The following is a 17,435-nucleotide window of genomic DNA, read 5'->3' as shown; positions in this document are numbered from 1 at the left end:
GAGAAGGGGGATTTTAATTAGATATCCTGTTTGGTTTACAAGGAGTGGAGGGATGTTTTAAAAATTATAATTTTGAATTACAAAACATAAATAGGGTTATTGGACAAAATATTTGAAATATTTTAAATCTCATCCCCTTTCCTCCAAAGCTCCCAATATTAGAGGAGAACGATAATTGAAGAGATATTTTTTCTCTCCTTTTTCCTCCCTTAAATTGAACCAAACAAGAAAAGTTAAAAAAAAAATACTCCTTTCCCCCTCCCCTCCGCTCCATTTCCCTCTAACTAAAAGGTATGTCAAGTTTGAATTGTCAGCAGAGGGTGATGTTTCTCACTTAAAAATTCTATTGCCATAATTTTCTATTTGGTTTACCAGGAAAAATTCTGGGCAGTCGGAACTTCATGACCTGTATAAATTTCTACATTTATATATTACTTTTATTAGTCTAAGTTTATGCATTTTGACAGACATAGTAGGTCTGAGTTTTGAACATGATGGGGGTGGGTCAATTGCGCTAGCCACATGATATTCTGCATTAAATCCCCTAGTTTAATAAGTATTTAAGGAAATGAAGTCAAGTAGTCAACTATTTTCTCGGAAAGAGTTACAGGATATTTCCTGGTTTTCTATACTGGTTTTATTGATGAGATTTGTTGGAGCAGGGAGTTCTCTTTGGGAAATTGACACTATTCTTCACCACTACTGTCCTCCAGTCTCAAGGTAAGTGTTTTGAACTTGTTTACTTTATTAATATTTTTTATTTTCCCTTTACCCCACTTTTTTTTCAACTGTCGTATCTGGATCTTGACATACTAACCTTCAATATTTGTACCTTGCCTGTGCTCTTAGGTTTGCTTTGTCTCTTGGGAATGATTTGACAGTGAGGGCCAAAACAAGTGAAGTTAATGTCGGTGATTTTAGTGCTGGTTCATATGCAACAATCCTTGGAGCAGAGGTGATATAATAATTGCTCTATTTTTTCTTTGCTTCTCATGACGGGCTTATATTATTTGAGACTTGAAGAGAAAGAAGAGAACGTGCCAATTGCTCATTATCTTGCATGTGTTACATTGCATGATTGCAGATAACGCGGAGGGTAAAGCAGGTCCCCTTAGCATTCTACAAAGCAACTCCTTCCTCTTTGTTTTCAGAGACTGATTTTGCTGGTTGGACTTTCAAAAGTGAAGAAACCCCCGAAATGATCAATGAAAATAATGAGCGAAGTACTAAAGATCTACCGTAACCTAAATTTTGTTCTGTGAAACGACATCGTAGAGAATTTGCGATTCATTTTTGTCCACTTCATTAATATGCCTGCATGTTTTAAGATGTGAGTCGTTTGTCCATTTCATTAATTTGCGATGCGAGGTAGTAGAAAAGGGAGAGGAGGGGCAGGGGAAATATTCGGGTTCGCTTGTTATAATGAGTAAATTAAATTGAAGTGTTAGATGAAACAGTCGGAAGATAATTCTAGTCACATTGTTTTATACTGTAACATATTATGTGTTCACTCTATAGCACATCGTTTGGATCATTCATTGACGTTTGTGGATGACTTGCTAAGGTTGAGGCCAATTTTCACGCAGGAGAAACGATGTTTCTAAATCTATGAAAAAGGTTAAATTGCTGTTATACTCCATAAATACGCAATACAAATACTTGAAAAAGAAGAATATCGCCACTGCTATAACGTGTGACAATAAAAAGAATAACGATTATGAAGAAATGATTTCTTGAGATGTGTAGATTATTGTTTTTAAAGATTTATTTGAGATGTATTATGTAAGTTTTTTAAGATACAACATGAACTTTTGAGAATATTTATTAAAAATAGTAAGATCTTTAAAAAAAATATAAAATAAACCAAGATTTTTTTAGAAGAAAAGAGAGAGAGAGGATGAGAGAAATGTTTTTAGTGTCTTTTAGAGTGAAACAAGTGTCCTATTTAAAGTTGGTGAAGTAGGTTCATGATGTAAAATATTTGCTAATCCAAAATATTTGCTAGTAGTGAAAATGATTTTTTTAATAATTTTAATAAAAAGAACGTTGCAAATTAAATAAAAAGACGTTGGCAACAACATTTCTTGCAGAAAACGCAGGAAGCACGAGACTGCGAAAGCAATGTTCAAAAACAATATTTTACAATATTATATTCAAATTTTATAATAATTTTCCACGCAAAAGATAGAAAACTAGTCTTAGATTAAGAAACTTAACACATAGTGTAGTTGGTATAACAAATTATATCAACCAAAAACACTAGAGTGTGTTAGAAGTTTATTAATCATAATACACTCTCACAATCCTTACTCTTAGGCCATGCACATGTCTGATATTCATGAATACTTTAGAGATTATGTCAAGATCTCATGCAAACGGCCCCACTTGACACTCATAAGTAATTTTATCAAGTGTATGCTGCAAATGATACACCACACAAAGGGATATGAAGATCATTAAAAATTTTGTTTAATTACATAATTTAACCTCCCAATAATGACACACCATAACAATGAACATATTTGATTTAGAATCAAATTAGTGCTATCAGAACTAACAAGTAAATTGTTTTTATTTATATGAACTTATTCATAGCATTTCCAATCACAAAGATTTGTTTGTTTGGTAGTCGCTTAAGTCTCATTTCCCTTCATATTTCTAAGATAATATTTTTTTTCAAGAGTTTTGTTAAAAGATCTGCTAAATTCCATTCTTGTGAGTGAAAATAATTCCACTCTTGCTGCTTCACCAAATATATTGAGCTGGTTCACCAAATATGTTGAGACACTTTCTGTGTCGTTGGATTTTTCTGAAATTTGAACATTTAGTCATAAAAAATAACCATAGGTGGAATTGTATACTTTGACAGTGCAACAAGAAGATGACATGTGGTAGATCTTGCACAATATATCGATGGCAACGTGCACTTGTTCTACCAATTATCTTGCTCTGCTCCTATAATTTGATATCTTATGTATAGTGTGTTTTAGAAGATTTTGTAGTTCAATGCTATTTGTTGAAGTTTCACATTTAGGAATATAAACATGTCACAAAAATGTATTTAGCCCACAATTAACAGAAGGATGGTCGTAGACGAGACTGATTATTGAGAAATCACGTCCACAACATTCAACATCTCACGGAATAAAACTCAGAAGGATTACGTGTAAGAGAAAACTAAAATTCCTTGTTTATCTCTGATTTTATTTATTTGGTAACTTTAATTGTACATACTTTTGTTAAAAAAAGTGGTTGAGCACTGAACTCTAAGAAGGGACATTGTAAAAAAATAAAAATAAAACCAAACGTTGTGAACTCTGGAAACATCTTTGGGGAAGAGTAGAGACTGACGTGGCACGCTCTCTGACCATCTCATGCCTTATAATATTTAAAGCAATGATCTTAGGCTTTTTGTTTTGGAATGAATAAATTTTAGGCTCATAAACACGAGTTTTTTTTTTTTTTTTTTTTTTAATTTACTGTATTTTTGTGATTACAATAAATAATTTATCTTGACAATTTTAGCATGAGTATCGTCATAATTGGCTTAGATTTTTCCATTTATTTTGTTTAACTCGTAAAATATAATATACTGATTAGTTTTAAACTAAAGATAAAAATTTAATCCAATCTTATAAAATCATTTTTGTAAAAGAAATGTTTTTCACTTGTATATACTTTTTAATTCTAGATTTGACACAAAATAACACTATGGGTGTTTTCACTTGGGGTGATTGAAGGAGATGATTTGGAAGAGAGTGATTGAATGGATTTGAGAGGATTTGAGGATAATTTTTTTTTTTTTTGTGTTTACTTGAGTGGATTTGGAGGTAATTGAGAGTAGATTTAAAGGTGAAGTTTGTGAGAATTAGTGTAAGATTTGATTGATGTGAGAGTTTTAAAAAATTTGTTTAATTGGTAGAAATTAAAGATTACCGAAATGTCCCTATATATTAAAGTAATATAAAGGCTTAATACCTCCATTGGTCCTCATATTTGTGTGCAAATCTCAGTTTGGTCCTCAAGTTTTGAACTGTCTCAATTAAGTCATAATTTTTGTAAAAATGCACACATTTTACCCTAACCGTTAAGTTGTCTCAAACGGCGTTAATTGATGTTGAGATGATTTTTTTTTTTTATTTTAGGCTTAATCCCTCTCTTGGTCCTTACGTTTGTGTGAAAATCTCAATTCAATCCTCAAGTTTTGAACTGTCTCAATTGGGTCATAATTTTTGAATTGTCGACAACGACAACATTTTTTAGTTTGAGAGGGAGAAAAGGTGTGAGTCGGGGGGTTTGAGGGTTTGAGGGTGGATGAATGAGTGAAATGTGATCAGTGATTGGAAGGAAAAAGAAATACCATAGCCACATAGATTTAATGATTTTAAAACATAAAAAAGAAATTATAGCTCAGTTCAAAGTTAACGTCGTCTCAATACACTTAACGGTTGGGGTAAAATGTTGTAAAATGTTTGCATTTCATAAGGACTTGAGGAAAAAATTGAGGACTGAATTGATATTTTCACACAAACATAAGGACCAAGGGAGGAATTAAGCCTAAAATAAAAAATTCATCTCAGCATCAATTAACGCCGTTTGAAACAACTTAACGGTTAGGATAAAATTTGTGCATTTTTACAAAAATTATGATCCAATTGAGACAGTTCAAAACTTGAGGACCAAACTGAGATTGACATACAAATATGAGGACCAATGGAGGTATTAAGCCTGATATAAAATGATATTTGTTTATGTTATATTTAATTGTAAAAATGTTTATTAAGAATAAAAAATTAAAAATAATTATTAAAGTGTAAAAAATTATAATTTAATAAAAAAATATAATTTGTAAAAATAAAAAAATAATTTCAAATAGTATCATTTCTATTTAAATATTAAATACTACATGTAAGATAAAACTGAGGTGGCACTCTCCTTAGCCTGCATTTGTCAACTGAACCCTATGGAAATGATGAATGAGATACACACTTCTCATTTTGCCCAAATTATGTCCATGCTGCTGAGAATCAGAATGAAGATGGAAAACACAGTAACATGTTAGCTTTTAAAGGTTGGGGATTTCAAGCTTGTTTATCTTACACTCTCTTCAGGTACAACTCTGATATGCATTCTTCTATTATTTTCCCTCTCTTCCTGGAGTGCATCTTTTTACTCAACAAAGTGGGATTCGAGATTTCTTTACAAGCTGTTAGGGCTTCAATGATCCAAAGCCATGTCAATGCTAAAGGGTAAAAAAAACATTTCACAGTGAATCCTTCAAATCTTCACAAAACAGAGACAAGAAAAATTCATATATCTCGCAAATCTTCGCAAATCGTTCTTTGCTTGTCCCTCTAAGTGAACACATTTTCAATCACAAATCATCTTTCGTAAATATTCGTGAACAGTAATTCTCCACAAGTGAACACATCCTATAAGTAACTCTTTTTAATATATCTAATAGATGTTGATACCATCTTTATCTTTATCTCAAATTCAAAAATTTGATTTCTATAAATTATAACTTTTGTTTTAAAACTTTATTCGTAGTAAATTTGAGAGTGGAGGATTTTATTAAATATAAGCAAAAGGGTTTTCCTGTTAATGGAACTAGATTTCCAATTTTGTTGTTGGCTATTACTTTCTGCACTCCTCTTCCACTCTATATTCTTTTTAATTCCATTGTTATCCTTATGTGTTTTATTTGAAGCTTTTTCTTAGTTTGGGTAGCTTACATGTGATCGTGGTGTGGGGTCTTGGTGAAGTGTTCTTGAGTTAGTAACAAGGTCTCGTGGAGATGGTGTTGGAATATAGAGTACCATATAAAAGATCATTTTGTTTTCTTCTTTTGATAAGAAACTCTTGTTCCTTTCTTTTCAGCCCCAAATGATTGTCATAGATAAAGGAGTTGTTCCTTTTCTTCAACTTTGAGGGGTTGTCACATATCTTGTTCTGGTGAGTTTGAGTTACAAGGATAGTATTGTAAGTCTTACATTGACTAGAGATAAGGTCAATTTATAATATATTAGTGAGTGCAAATCTCATTTTACAAGCCAATTTTGTAGGGTTGAGTTAGACTTAAAGTTCACTTCTTAACATGGTATCAGAGAGATAAGACAAATTTATAATATATAAGTGGGTGCAAACCTCACTTTAAAATTCGGTTTTGTGGGTTGAGTTAGACTTAAAATCCACTTCTTAACAAATAGAAAGCTACGTTCATCCTTTCCTCACAACATTTTTCTACAAGTCATGGGATTCATCCGTGAATCTTGGTGGACAACTTGGATTTGATATGTTTTCTACATGGGCCGTGGTTTCTCAATCCTCTTCCAGCATCATAATAGAGACTTATACTTACCTTCATAAACATACTTTTCAACACTCTTATTTTTCTTCTATCTTATTTTCTTATCTACCTTATATATTCCTTTATAATATTATGAGTTTTCTTACTCTTTTAAAAAAGAGTTTTCGAATTAGTTCTATTATCTTTGGATTTATCAAGAAGTTCTTGTTATAGATAAGTCTTTAAGAAAAAACGAATCTATATGTCTTGAAAAATCTTTGTTCGTTGTTTTATTATTTTTGTCAGCATTTTACAACAATTTTAAAGACTTATGGTTGACAACAACCTAAACCTACAGAATCAAAACATTATTTCTAGAACTCAGATGGTCTTCGCAAAACTTTTTTTAGATGCGTCGAAAATTGAAGTCTTCTCTAGTCAAAATTTCTAAAGCTAGCAAGAACGTGTGTCTATCCTTTTAGACATCTACAAAGTTGCTTTTTCTCTTTCATCTCCAAAACCCGACTCTAATCTTCCTTCAAATTCAAAACAAGTTGAAGATTGGATTCATGCAAACAAGATATGCCAACATACATTACTTAGTGCATTTTCTAAGGGTTTATTTGATGTGTATTGCTCTCGTATAAGAAAGGAAAAGACATTTAGGATTCATTGATTCTTAAATACATTGTTGAAGATGTCGTTATACAAAGGTTCATCATTGAGAATTACTATTGTTGGAAAATGATTGAAGATAAAGACATAAAGTCTCAAATCAATGAGTACCACAAGTTGCTCGAAGATATTAAAGCGGAGAACATTCTTCCACCAGATGAATTTGTTTAGAACTTTTGATTGAAAAATTGCTACCATCCTGGATTGATTACAAAAAACAATTGAAACATAAACACAAGCATATGCGACTTCCAAAACTCATTACACACAATTATTGAAGATACAAATAGGAAAAGATGTGCTAGTATAAGGACCAAAGCTTTGTCTGTAAAATCATATATGGTAGAAGACAGATCTGCTCCAAAAATGTATGAACACAAACTTGAGCACAAAAGAAAAAATAATTTTTGAAAATCCCATCCCAACCGATCTAACCCCAGTTTTAAGAAAAAAGAAAATTGCTTTGTATGTGGAAAGTGGGGTCATCATGCACCACAGTGCAGGAGTAGAGTAAAAAATGACAATCCTCCTAGAGTAAATATAGTTGAAGGAGATGATATTATTATCACGGTCGTTTCACAAGTAAATTTGATGACCAATATGAGCAAATGAGTGGTATACTGTAGTGCTATCATGCATATATGTGCAAACAGAATTGTCTTTACTTCTTACATCATTGTAGGGGATGGAGAAGAACATGTTTACCCCGGTGATTCCAGGACCACTCCTATTCTAGGAAAATGGAAAGTTATTCTCAAGTTCACATATGGAAAGATTTTGGCCTTGAGTGATGTGTTACACGTGCAATCAATCAAAGCTAATTTAATCTCTATAACACTACTGGAAAAAAATTAGAGGTTAAAGTGGTATTCGAGTCTTACAAGATTGTAATGACAAAAAATAATGTTTTTTCGGGGAAGGGATATTGTGGGCAATGTTTCTTTGTACTCAATATTTTTGAAAATATTATTGAGTTTTGTTCTTTTATTTATAGTATTGATTCATATGATATGTGGCATGCTAGATTATGACATGTGAATTCTTCATATGTTATGAGATTACAATGATCATGATTAATTAATATGAATGGTATACAAAGTACTATCTATCATATATGTATAAAATCTAAAATAATAAAGAAAATTTGTTATCATGTATATCATCAAAGTGAATTGTTATGGTTAATTCACAGTGATCTAACTGATTTAAAACAAACCATATCTAAAGGCGGTAAAAATTACTTTGTAACCTTTATAAATGATTATTGTAAATACATCAAAGTGTACTTAATCAAACGTAAAATGAAGCTTTTGATGTGTTTCTAACCTATAAATCGAAATAGAAAATCAACTAAATAAAAAAAATAAGAAAATTAGAGGTGATGAATATGTATTGTTTAATAAATTTTGTGTTAGAATATATTACTAATAAAATAACTAATATTTATTTGAATCTAATAAAACATTAAAGATAAAGAATAAAATTAAAAAAAAATAATGAGCATCATGCTTAATAATTCTAGTATACTTATATTACATCACATAATAAAAAACAATTTATTATCATTATCATAATAAATTTAAGGATAATGATACTTTAATAATAATTTTTTTGATAATATTTTAACATCACTTACATGTTATTCTATGATTAGTTATAACTATTATTGTTGATTATGAAATAATTTTAGACTAATTACAGAATAATACATAAATAATGTTAAAATTTTGTAAAAAAAATGTTGTAAAAAATCATTATCCTAAATTAAAGATAAAGAAATTTTTAGCGGTAGGTACATAATAACTTGTTTTTTGTTGCAATGAATAAAGGAGTACAATCATTTCTTGTGCTATTGGATAAGGAAGTTGAGTATAAAAGAACATTGCTACAAAATGTTTTTACTTTCCCCACTCATTTTTTACCAATATCCAAACACAAGAATACAGGGTTAAATTTAACCAGTATAAACTTGAATGAACAAAAAATGAAAACTGATTCAAATTTGATTGAATTTCCATGTTGACTTCTTTTTCTATTCAAACTATTCAATAAACTTTAAATGATGTGATGATTTAATAAATGATTAACAGGATAAACTTTAAATTCATTTTTATATATTATAAATCTAAGTAGTTTGATGGATTTTACAAAAGAACATCTTTTAAAATATATTTTAAATAATTTTAATATTGTAAAAAATAATTTTTAAATATAACTTAATCTTATAAAATATTAACAAATAAAATTTACGGTTCTTCATGTATTTAACCGTGAAAACACACACACATTATGTGTTCATATATTTAATTTTTTTATTAAAGTAAAAAAACAAAATTACTATTATAAAAATAAATAAATAAATTTTACAATTTAATCCTAAATAATTTTTATTATTTAATTTTAAAAAAATAATAAAATAAAAAGGGTTATAAAATTAAAAAAATACATACAGACAGGGATGACTCCATATAGAATAGTATAGATATAATAATATAGAATAATGATATTCAAACAACATTTTCTTTTTACAACAATTGAATATTGATTACGTGTCAATTTGTGATTGATCAAAAATTTCTTCACAATCAATAATAATAATAATAATAAATATTATTATGTAGTAATTTTTGACCAATCACATATTAACACGTAATCAATATTGTAAAAAAAATGTTATCCATATATCATTATCCAATTATCCAATAATATAATAGTATAAATTATCCTTATGTAAAACAATTTTTTCACCGTTCCTTTTTCCTTCTTAGGAAATCTAAATTCCACACACAGCATTGATCTATGATGGATAGGGTTGTTGCGTCGTTGTCCCAAGAAACAGGGTAATTATGAAAAATGTCTGAACCCCAAATGACGTGGAGCTTCATTTCACTTCTCTCTCTGTCAAACACGCTTTGCTCCATCCTTTGTTGTCTCTATAACACCATTCTCAGTTATTGTCTGTTACTTCGTTGTTGGCATTTAAAGGACCACAACCTCACTTTGTGGTTCTCATGCCTCTCTATTTTTTCTATGGCTTTTCTCTCTTCCTTCACTCCCTAGTCTCCATCACTCACTCTGATATCATACGTATATGATGGTGCGCCTTAACCCACTATAATTCTTGCTTCCTGTTCCCCCTTTGTCTTTCTCACACAAGTAAGTTTCTACCTTTCCACGCATTCTACCATTTTTATCAATTGGGTATTGTCATTTACCCTGCTTCTTGGGGATGTGTTCAGCAGTCAGTGCTTCTTTGTGTTTTGAAAACTTTAGGGCATCATAGGGGGACGAGTACGATGGTGTCGGAAATTTCCCTATTTTTTGGTGATCTGTCTGATTTTTTGATGTTGAAATGTTGAGGTTCCTCTTGCGATGATGAAAATTGTTGTTGGGCATGTCAATTTTGGGCTAATTTCATTGAAGAGTGTGGGATTTGTATTTATAAAAATTAGTGATATAATCTGCATCTGTAGTTTTGAACTTTATAGCTGAAGTCTTTGTAATCACAGTGTTGATATTATTCAAGTATCAATATTTAGTACCGGATATTGAAAAAGGGACGAACAACACTTTCATCTGCTGCAGGGTTTTGGTTATCAATTGACTTCACTAGTTATATAATTATATAAAAAATGGAAATTACGCTCATCCAATTGTTTAGATCCTTGTATTTCAAACATTTGAGTTTTCTTTCCTACTTTAAATTTGCAAGTATCTTTAAATAATAGTATTTGTGATCAGAACCAAAACTCTCTATCAATATGTTGCTTTGAAATAAGACGATTGATTAATGGGAATTGAGACTTGACCGTTAATTAAACCGTGCCTCTTTATCGAATAGATGTGTTTATGGGAGTATAGGGTGCAGAGTGTTGCATAAATTCTGATATTATCGTGTTTGAAATAACTCATACCACAAGTGGATAGGCAGAATTCATTAGAATATCCATAGAAGGCATGCTTAGTATTGATTACTCTTAATTGAACTATTATTTCTATAAATAATCCACTAGAAGGTGGTATAGACTTCACAAATATTTTAACCTGTCCAACATACTCTTAAGTATGTATGAAATGAAACTCTTTAATTTATACCAGTCTTGATTTGATGATGATGATGATCCAGTCATGATTAACGCTGATGGGTTTCCGATTATTTTGTCTTTTTTGTTAATCAATCCTCAATTGCATTTTTTAGAAGACAAAACATGCCTATTTTCCTTTTTCTTTTGATATTCCTACAGCAGAGTGAAAATTTTGGTAAGATGAGTACTCATTGTAAAATCCTCTACTTCTATTTAAATTCTGACTTTTTCTCTCTCAATGTTTGTTACAGAATTGAAATATTTCAAGTGAAATGAACGCCGGGCCTATCTCATTCTTCCCTTGATCTTTCCAATGGCACTTGCTGCAAACAAAGTTTCAAGCAGTCCTATTGTGACTAAAAGAACAGCTCTGTGTGAATCACATGAAAAACATTATTTTTCCTCATCAACAAGGATCAATAGAATACAGTTTTCAAAACATAGACTGGAACTTGGACATCTGAATCATAGATGTCTCCACACACAGAGATCAACCATATTCAGTGACTGGTTTTGGTTCATTAATGGAAAACCAGTTGGTTTAATCTCCAAGAAATCTTCTATCTCATGTAAATCAACAGGAGCAAATAATACTGAAGAGAAAGAATGTATTAGAACATATGATGACATTACTGATTTAACTAGGTAAGAAAATTAGATAAAAATGGTTTATCTGTTGCAATTTTTTCTGCTTCCTAATTCTGAACCTGTACCTCTTTATTAATGTCTTTCAGTTGCCAATTTTATTTTATGTCAAACTAGAATATATCTTTCATAACCTCACAATGAAATTTCTGAGATTCCAATTTACATATTAGAGATCCTTTCATCTGTACAGGGCACATACCAAAGGCGAGAAAAATGATCATACTCTTGTTGTTCATGGCTTGGCTGATGCATGTAGATTTGTTTGTAACGATGCAAAGTTTCTCTCACGGTACTGCCACTAACATTTTTTTGGTCATCTACAAAAAATATTATTTTTATTGGAAATTTGCTTCCACTACTTCTCATGATTGTGATTTTTATGAACCATCACCATGCATTCAATTACTCAAAAAAAAAAAAAAAGAACTTGTTTTAACTGGTTTAGACATTTTATTTTAGTAATCAAGACACGAGGAATTGTAACATGGGCTCTCATGTCATTGTCGGTTCCTGTAGTTGTATAATTTACACTATTAACTATTTCTCATTCAAGAAATAGCAGTAAAAATTAATGTCTTGATGCAAAAAATAACTGTTAAATACTTGCTTCGTCAGAGGCATAATGAGGCTTGATGCTCGTGCACGCCAAGATGTTGCTTTTCTTGGAACCGAATTTCTCAAACTGGATGGTTAGCTCTCTACCTAAACAATGTATTATTGTACTTTAACTTTTTATTTCACTTATTCCATGCAATGAAACAATTTTTCTTAGTTAGTAATGATAATTTTCCAAATATCTGCACTACAAGTCAGTCATTGCATTTCATATACAAGGACAGTAATATCCTCCCAGTCCTTCCTCTCTTTCCAACGAAAGGGAAGGGACAAAGAAGTCAAACGATATAGGCAGTTTATCAAACAATCATCTGTAGTTCAAGTATATAATTTGACAATAGTGAATGGTGATTACTTATTGTAATTCTTCTTTCACTGGATATGTGTTGAATTTCTCTTCCAACGATTTCCTTTTCTTAAGTGGAAGGTTCAAGAGATGCAACTTTGTATTTAATTTATTCACATGTACCCATTATAAGGTCCACTAACATTTACTTTTCTTTTGATGCACAGCTCGTGCTAGAGAGGATACTGAAAAAATTGACCGTAATGTGAAGGAAAAAGCTAGTTGGCTTAGTCGTATTGCTACTGTCTGTATCATCTAGATCTTTAAATTTGCTAGTTGAAGATGAGAGTATAGACATGCGGTAAAATAATTTTTAATCTATAAACTTGCTCTGCAGTTGTTGAAGGATAAAGCTCAGTCCAGATTGAAAAATGCTGCTGATGAGCATTGGAGCGATGGGGCTTTAGAGGTAAATTTGTTCATTTAATCGCTTAGTTTTCATCTATAAGATGCTATTTGTGAGCAGTTTGGTAGTATAAAATCATTAATGGTTAAACTTGCATAATTTGATATTTTTCTTTTCTATTATCTTGTTTGGACCATACAAGATAAGATTAAGAATAAAGGTATTAAAGAGAAAGTTAGACGGCACCTATTGTGGGAAAAAAATAGTTGAAGTATGTTTAGGGAAGATTTGTAAAATTATTTGTCATGATTTTCATTAAAACATTTTGGTGCCGATAAAAAGAACATGTTGGCATTGTTTGATCTATGTAGTGTGTATTGTAGCGTACTCCATTGTTATTGTTTCCCTGTCACTATCATTGTTGTTTATGAAGCACGTATAGGGTTTCTGATTGTCAATGTTTTTTCTTGAACTATTATTTCTGTTAGTTATCATTTAGCATTATGGTTGAAATTTTTTTTTTGCTAAATATCTTAAACACGGACCTGTTTTTCTCTTCCGTTGACATTAGTATCTGTATTTAACAAAGAACAAAATTCATTTGTGGACATAAACGATAATGTAAGACAAGGTCTTTTGCTATATGATAAATGTGGACATAAAATATATTGAGATTGTGCATAATATAACATCCATAGCAGTTATAGTAACTCGAGCAACTATAACCTGTTTCCATGCTCTCAACTTATAGTTCAAAATATTTTGGACCACATTAAGGTATAAAATTGAGTACACAATGCACCTTTTGAAAAGAGGAACAGCAAACCATTTGATATCTAGCATATTTTTATTTTTAACTTACGTATGCACTATCTACACGGAATTACTGTTAGTTCTTGTCGGATTGACCAAAATCAATTTTTGAGGAGATTGGGCCCAAATGTTTTAAAGTTGGCTAGAATTTTTTTAATGGAGTAACTTTAAAACATTGAATGTAATTTAGATGTGTGCCCGAATTTTTTATGGGATTAATTTTAATCTAAATCATAGTCTTTACATTGGAAGGGGTGCCAGAGTGGGAGGAATTGATTGGGGGCGTTAAAACAAGCAGGCCCTTAGAGGGGAATTTCTCTTAAATTTTATATCATTATCATCTGATCCCAATTCTATGTAAAATATTCATACACACACACACAATACTATATGTGTAATGACATATGTTTCTGTTTAACCCTTCAAACTATAGACTAAATGAAATGATGCTTTTATCTTTTTTAACTGAATATAGCAGAGCTGCTTACTATAGAAACTCAGTTTAGTTTCCTTCCTATTGTATGCATTGCTGGATCCTTTTGCAAGTTTACATCATGAAAATTCAAGAGTGTTTAATTACACAAAACATGTATGATTAGCCAGGAAATACTAGACTTCTATTGACATAACTCTTGAACTGTCAGGCTGATTTACGTCTCGCAGACTTCCGTGCTAAGCAGCGTGCAATGGAAGATGCCTTTATGGCCTTGGAGGTGATATTTTATGCTCTCCAAATGTTTTGTGTTGAACTTTCTTGTGTTTAATTTTTCCAAATTACGAGTTTGTGATCCCTGCTAGCGAGCATTATTCTACATAGCTATAGTAGTTAATAAACGTTGTAATTCTTTACTTATTTCTAAATATCATGCTAATTTTTGTATGCTCCAAAGGAATAACTCTACTTTCTAATTTTTGTAAATTTTGCAGCTTATAAAAAACATCCATGACAGGATGGTGAGCAAGATGTATAACTTGTAAGTCAATAAACTTCGAATGCTTGCTTACATGCATAATAAGCTCTAAAATATTTCATATGATGTTGGCATGTAGTCCACTTCGCAGAGATAAAGGCTCACTTTCGGAAAACAGTGTAAGAGGTCGAATAATGCTTGAAAAGAATGGAAAAACCACAAATTCCTTTCCAGGGGATGTGACCACAGAAAGGATTGCAGCTCTTCAGGTCTTTGTCTTTTCCATTTTGTTCTAGTTCTGTTTATATGTAACCTGGTCCGCATACATCAATTGAATCAGGAAAAATACATCAATCATATTCTAAAATTTTAAGGTGTGCAGGAAGCATACTGGAGTATGGCATCAGCACTTTCTGAAGCAGATGGAATAGACTACACTGATCCTGAAGAGGTTTGATTCTCCATTAAATTGCTTCTCTGATCTCAATCATTATTTAAGTAATCACATACCCTTTTGTACTGGGAGCAGCTTGAATTGTTGATCAGAACTCTTATAGATCTGGATGCAATGGACGGTAAACAGAGTGTATCTTTGTTGTTAGAGTGCTCCAGTTCCCCTGATGTCAGCACTAGGTATGCTTAACATGATATTACAATCTTTCTAGGAATTGGATTAAATTCTTTAATCTGCAGACTTAAAAGTGAAAAGCCATGTTTTTCTGTGTCAAATTCTTTGCTTTTATGGTATTTTTGGAAGGCATGAAAGTGGAAGAAATGAAAAGGGGGATGGGAGGGAACCAATTTTTCTTTTCTTCCATTGTTTGGTGGTACATAAAAGGGTAATGATGAAAAAAGTTGTGGGACCCACCTATATATTCAATCCTTTGAAATTGGAAGGAGGAACAACATTTGTAATTAAAGGATTAATTTATCCATATCTATACACATTCTATTCTTTTGTTAGGGATGTTTATTCCATTTTACACACATTTTTTAACCTTCTATCCCACTAATCAATATACAAAATCATTTCACTTTCTACTCCTTTTTTTTTACTTTCTTCTTGGATTTCTGGCAATGTATAACTAATAAAAAGGTTATTTTATTAGTGGTTCCATACGCTGTGATGATTTGGTTGGCTTCATGATTGGTTTTGTATTCTTCATGTTTAGCATATTTTCACTGTTCTATCTTAGCTGCAAACATTCTCAAATTTTGAACTAAAATTTCCTTCACATTAAGTTATGCAATATTGGATTTAAATAAGATTGTAGTGGTAAAAAACGACGAATATATGATGCAAAGCTTCTCGTGAATTCTCTCCAACTGTAAAGAAATATACGGTAATAAAATTCACTTGCAAAAATAAACACCAAAGAAAAGAAATGCAAGAATGCAATCTTAATCAATGCCTTAACTATGCTCTTCCTTGTTTATTTTCATTTTCCTGTTGGCTTTTTTATTGAATATCTGCATGTGTGTCATGTGCATTTTCTAGGCGTGCTTTAGCCAATGCACTGGCAGCCGCACCATCCATGTGGACTCTTGGAAATGCAGGGATGGGGGCCCTACAAGTAAGTGATTATAGTTTTATTGCAACAAGTAGTTTTCACAGCCAATATGGCTTCATTTTCTTCCCTTTGGTTTCAATTGCAGAGACTGGCAGAAGATAGCAACCCAGCCATTGCTGTTGCAGCATCCAAAGCTATCTATGAACTGAAAAAACAATGGGAAATAGATGAAGGTGATAGCTGGAGGTTTATGATGGATGAAAACACCACCATGGAAGAAAAAGGAAGCAGAGAATCTGATAATAAAGAAGATAACAAATGAGAAATAATTGAAACACTGCATTGTACAGCATAGTTGCCTCCCAAATATACTAACTAGTATAGGATTAACCCTCGCAATCACTAGAAACAAAACTATTGCTAGTGTAAGATGGCAATGTGTTGGGTATGTGCATCATAAAATGAAGAGCTTTCCTCATATATTCATAGATCATAGATGCATATTTGTGATTATACTTGTTTGTATGAAGGAGCTTTCCGTACATTACACATTGCTCAGTTGCTCTTTCATCTGCTACAGCACTGGGGTTGGGCCGTTCATTGTCATAATATACATGATGGAGGCACCTTAAACGCTGCATAGTGGTACATTATTAGTAGTACAACAGTACCAAGGTTGTTTGAGCATTGCAGAGAAATTTCTTCCCTTGATGTTAGATTATTTGAACATTATTAGATTGATGCATGGGACAATCATTCTTGAAATAAACGTCTGCCAAAAAATGGGGTTTTATTTCACCTCTTCATTATGTTACTAAGCATTTTATAATCATTGACTTGGATGTTTTGACGCCATCTTTGGCACCATAGGGAACCAAAACATGAATATTGAACATAATTCCTATCATAAATAACCATTACCCTGAGCTGACTGCCACCGTTGCTGATAAATCATAGCCAGCCACCATGGCTGATAGGGTAACAATGATATCAAGTTTTAGAATCTCTTCAACAAAATTCTGCAGTCTAGAAAGAATAGTTTCTGAAAAGATTATGAATAACACCAGTCCGGTACACTTTTTACTATTACTTGAAAGACAGCGTGAACAGTTGACCACAAAAGATTACACATTCTGTGAATGTTATGCAATTATCATTGATTTTTATTACTTAGAGTAACTTAATTCATATTACCC

General features: G+C 31.6%; 2 protein-coding genes across 3 annotated transcripts in view; both read left to right on the top strand.

Moving 5' to 3' along the window:
* Positions 1-1,520, top strand: part of LOC106765249 (nucleolar complex protein 4 homolog) — a 9,543-nt gene extending 8,023 nt beyond the window's left edge. The window contains exons 12-14 of the mRNA XM_014649803.2: positions 663-720; positions 850-955; positions 1,085-1,520. Coding sequence (XP_014505289.1) covers positions 663-720; positions 850-955; positions 1,085-1,243 — 323 coding nt within the window. The 3' untranslated portion in view covers positions 1,244-1,520. The remainder of the gene's footprint in view (positions 1-662; positions 721-849; positions 956-1,084) is intronic.
* Positions 1,521-9,878: 8,358 nt separating this feature from the next.
* LOC106764645 lies at positions 9,879-17,068 on the top strand. Of its 2 annotated transcripts, none has more exons than XM_014648957.2 (13): positions 9,879-10,120; positions 11,301-11,694; positions 11,888-11,986; positions 12,313-12,386; positions 12,826-12,902; positions 12,996-13,067; positions 14,462-14,530; positions 14,745-14,791; positions 14,868-14,997; positions 15,111-15,179; positions 15,258-15,361; positions 16,227-16,302; positions 16,385-17,068. In XM_014648957.2, exons 2-13 carry the CDS (start codon positions 11,363-11,365, stop codon positions 16,559-16,561), a joined length of 1,326 nt encoding a protein of 441 aa, XP_014504443.1. In that variant the 5' UTR covers positions 9,879-10,120; positions 11,301-11,362; the 3' UTR covers positions 16,562-17,068. The 2 variants fall into 2 exon arrangements, with proteins under 2 accessions (XP_014504443.1, XP_014504444.1); XM_014648958.2 differs by lacking the exon at positions 9,879-10,120 and adding an exon at positions 10,144-10,288.
* The last annotated feature ends 367 nt before the right edge of the window (positions 17,069-17,435 follow it).

The sequence above is a fragment of the Vigna radiata genome, chromosome 6, assembly GCF_000741045.1.
Source record: "Vigna radiata var. radiata cultivar VC1973A chromosome 6, Vradiata_ver6, whole genome shotgun sequence".
Classification (NCBI taxonomy): Eukaryota; Viridiplantae; Streptophyta; class Magnoliopsida; order Fabales; family Fabaceae; genus Vigna; species Vigna radiata.
This window is presented reverse-complemented; position numbering and strand designations above follow the sequence as displayed.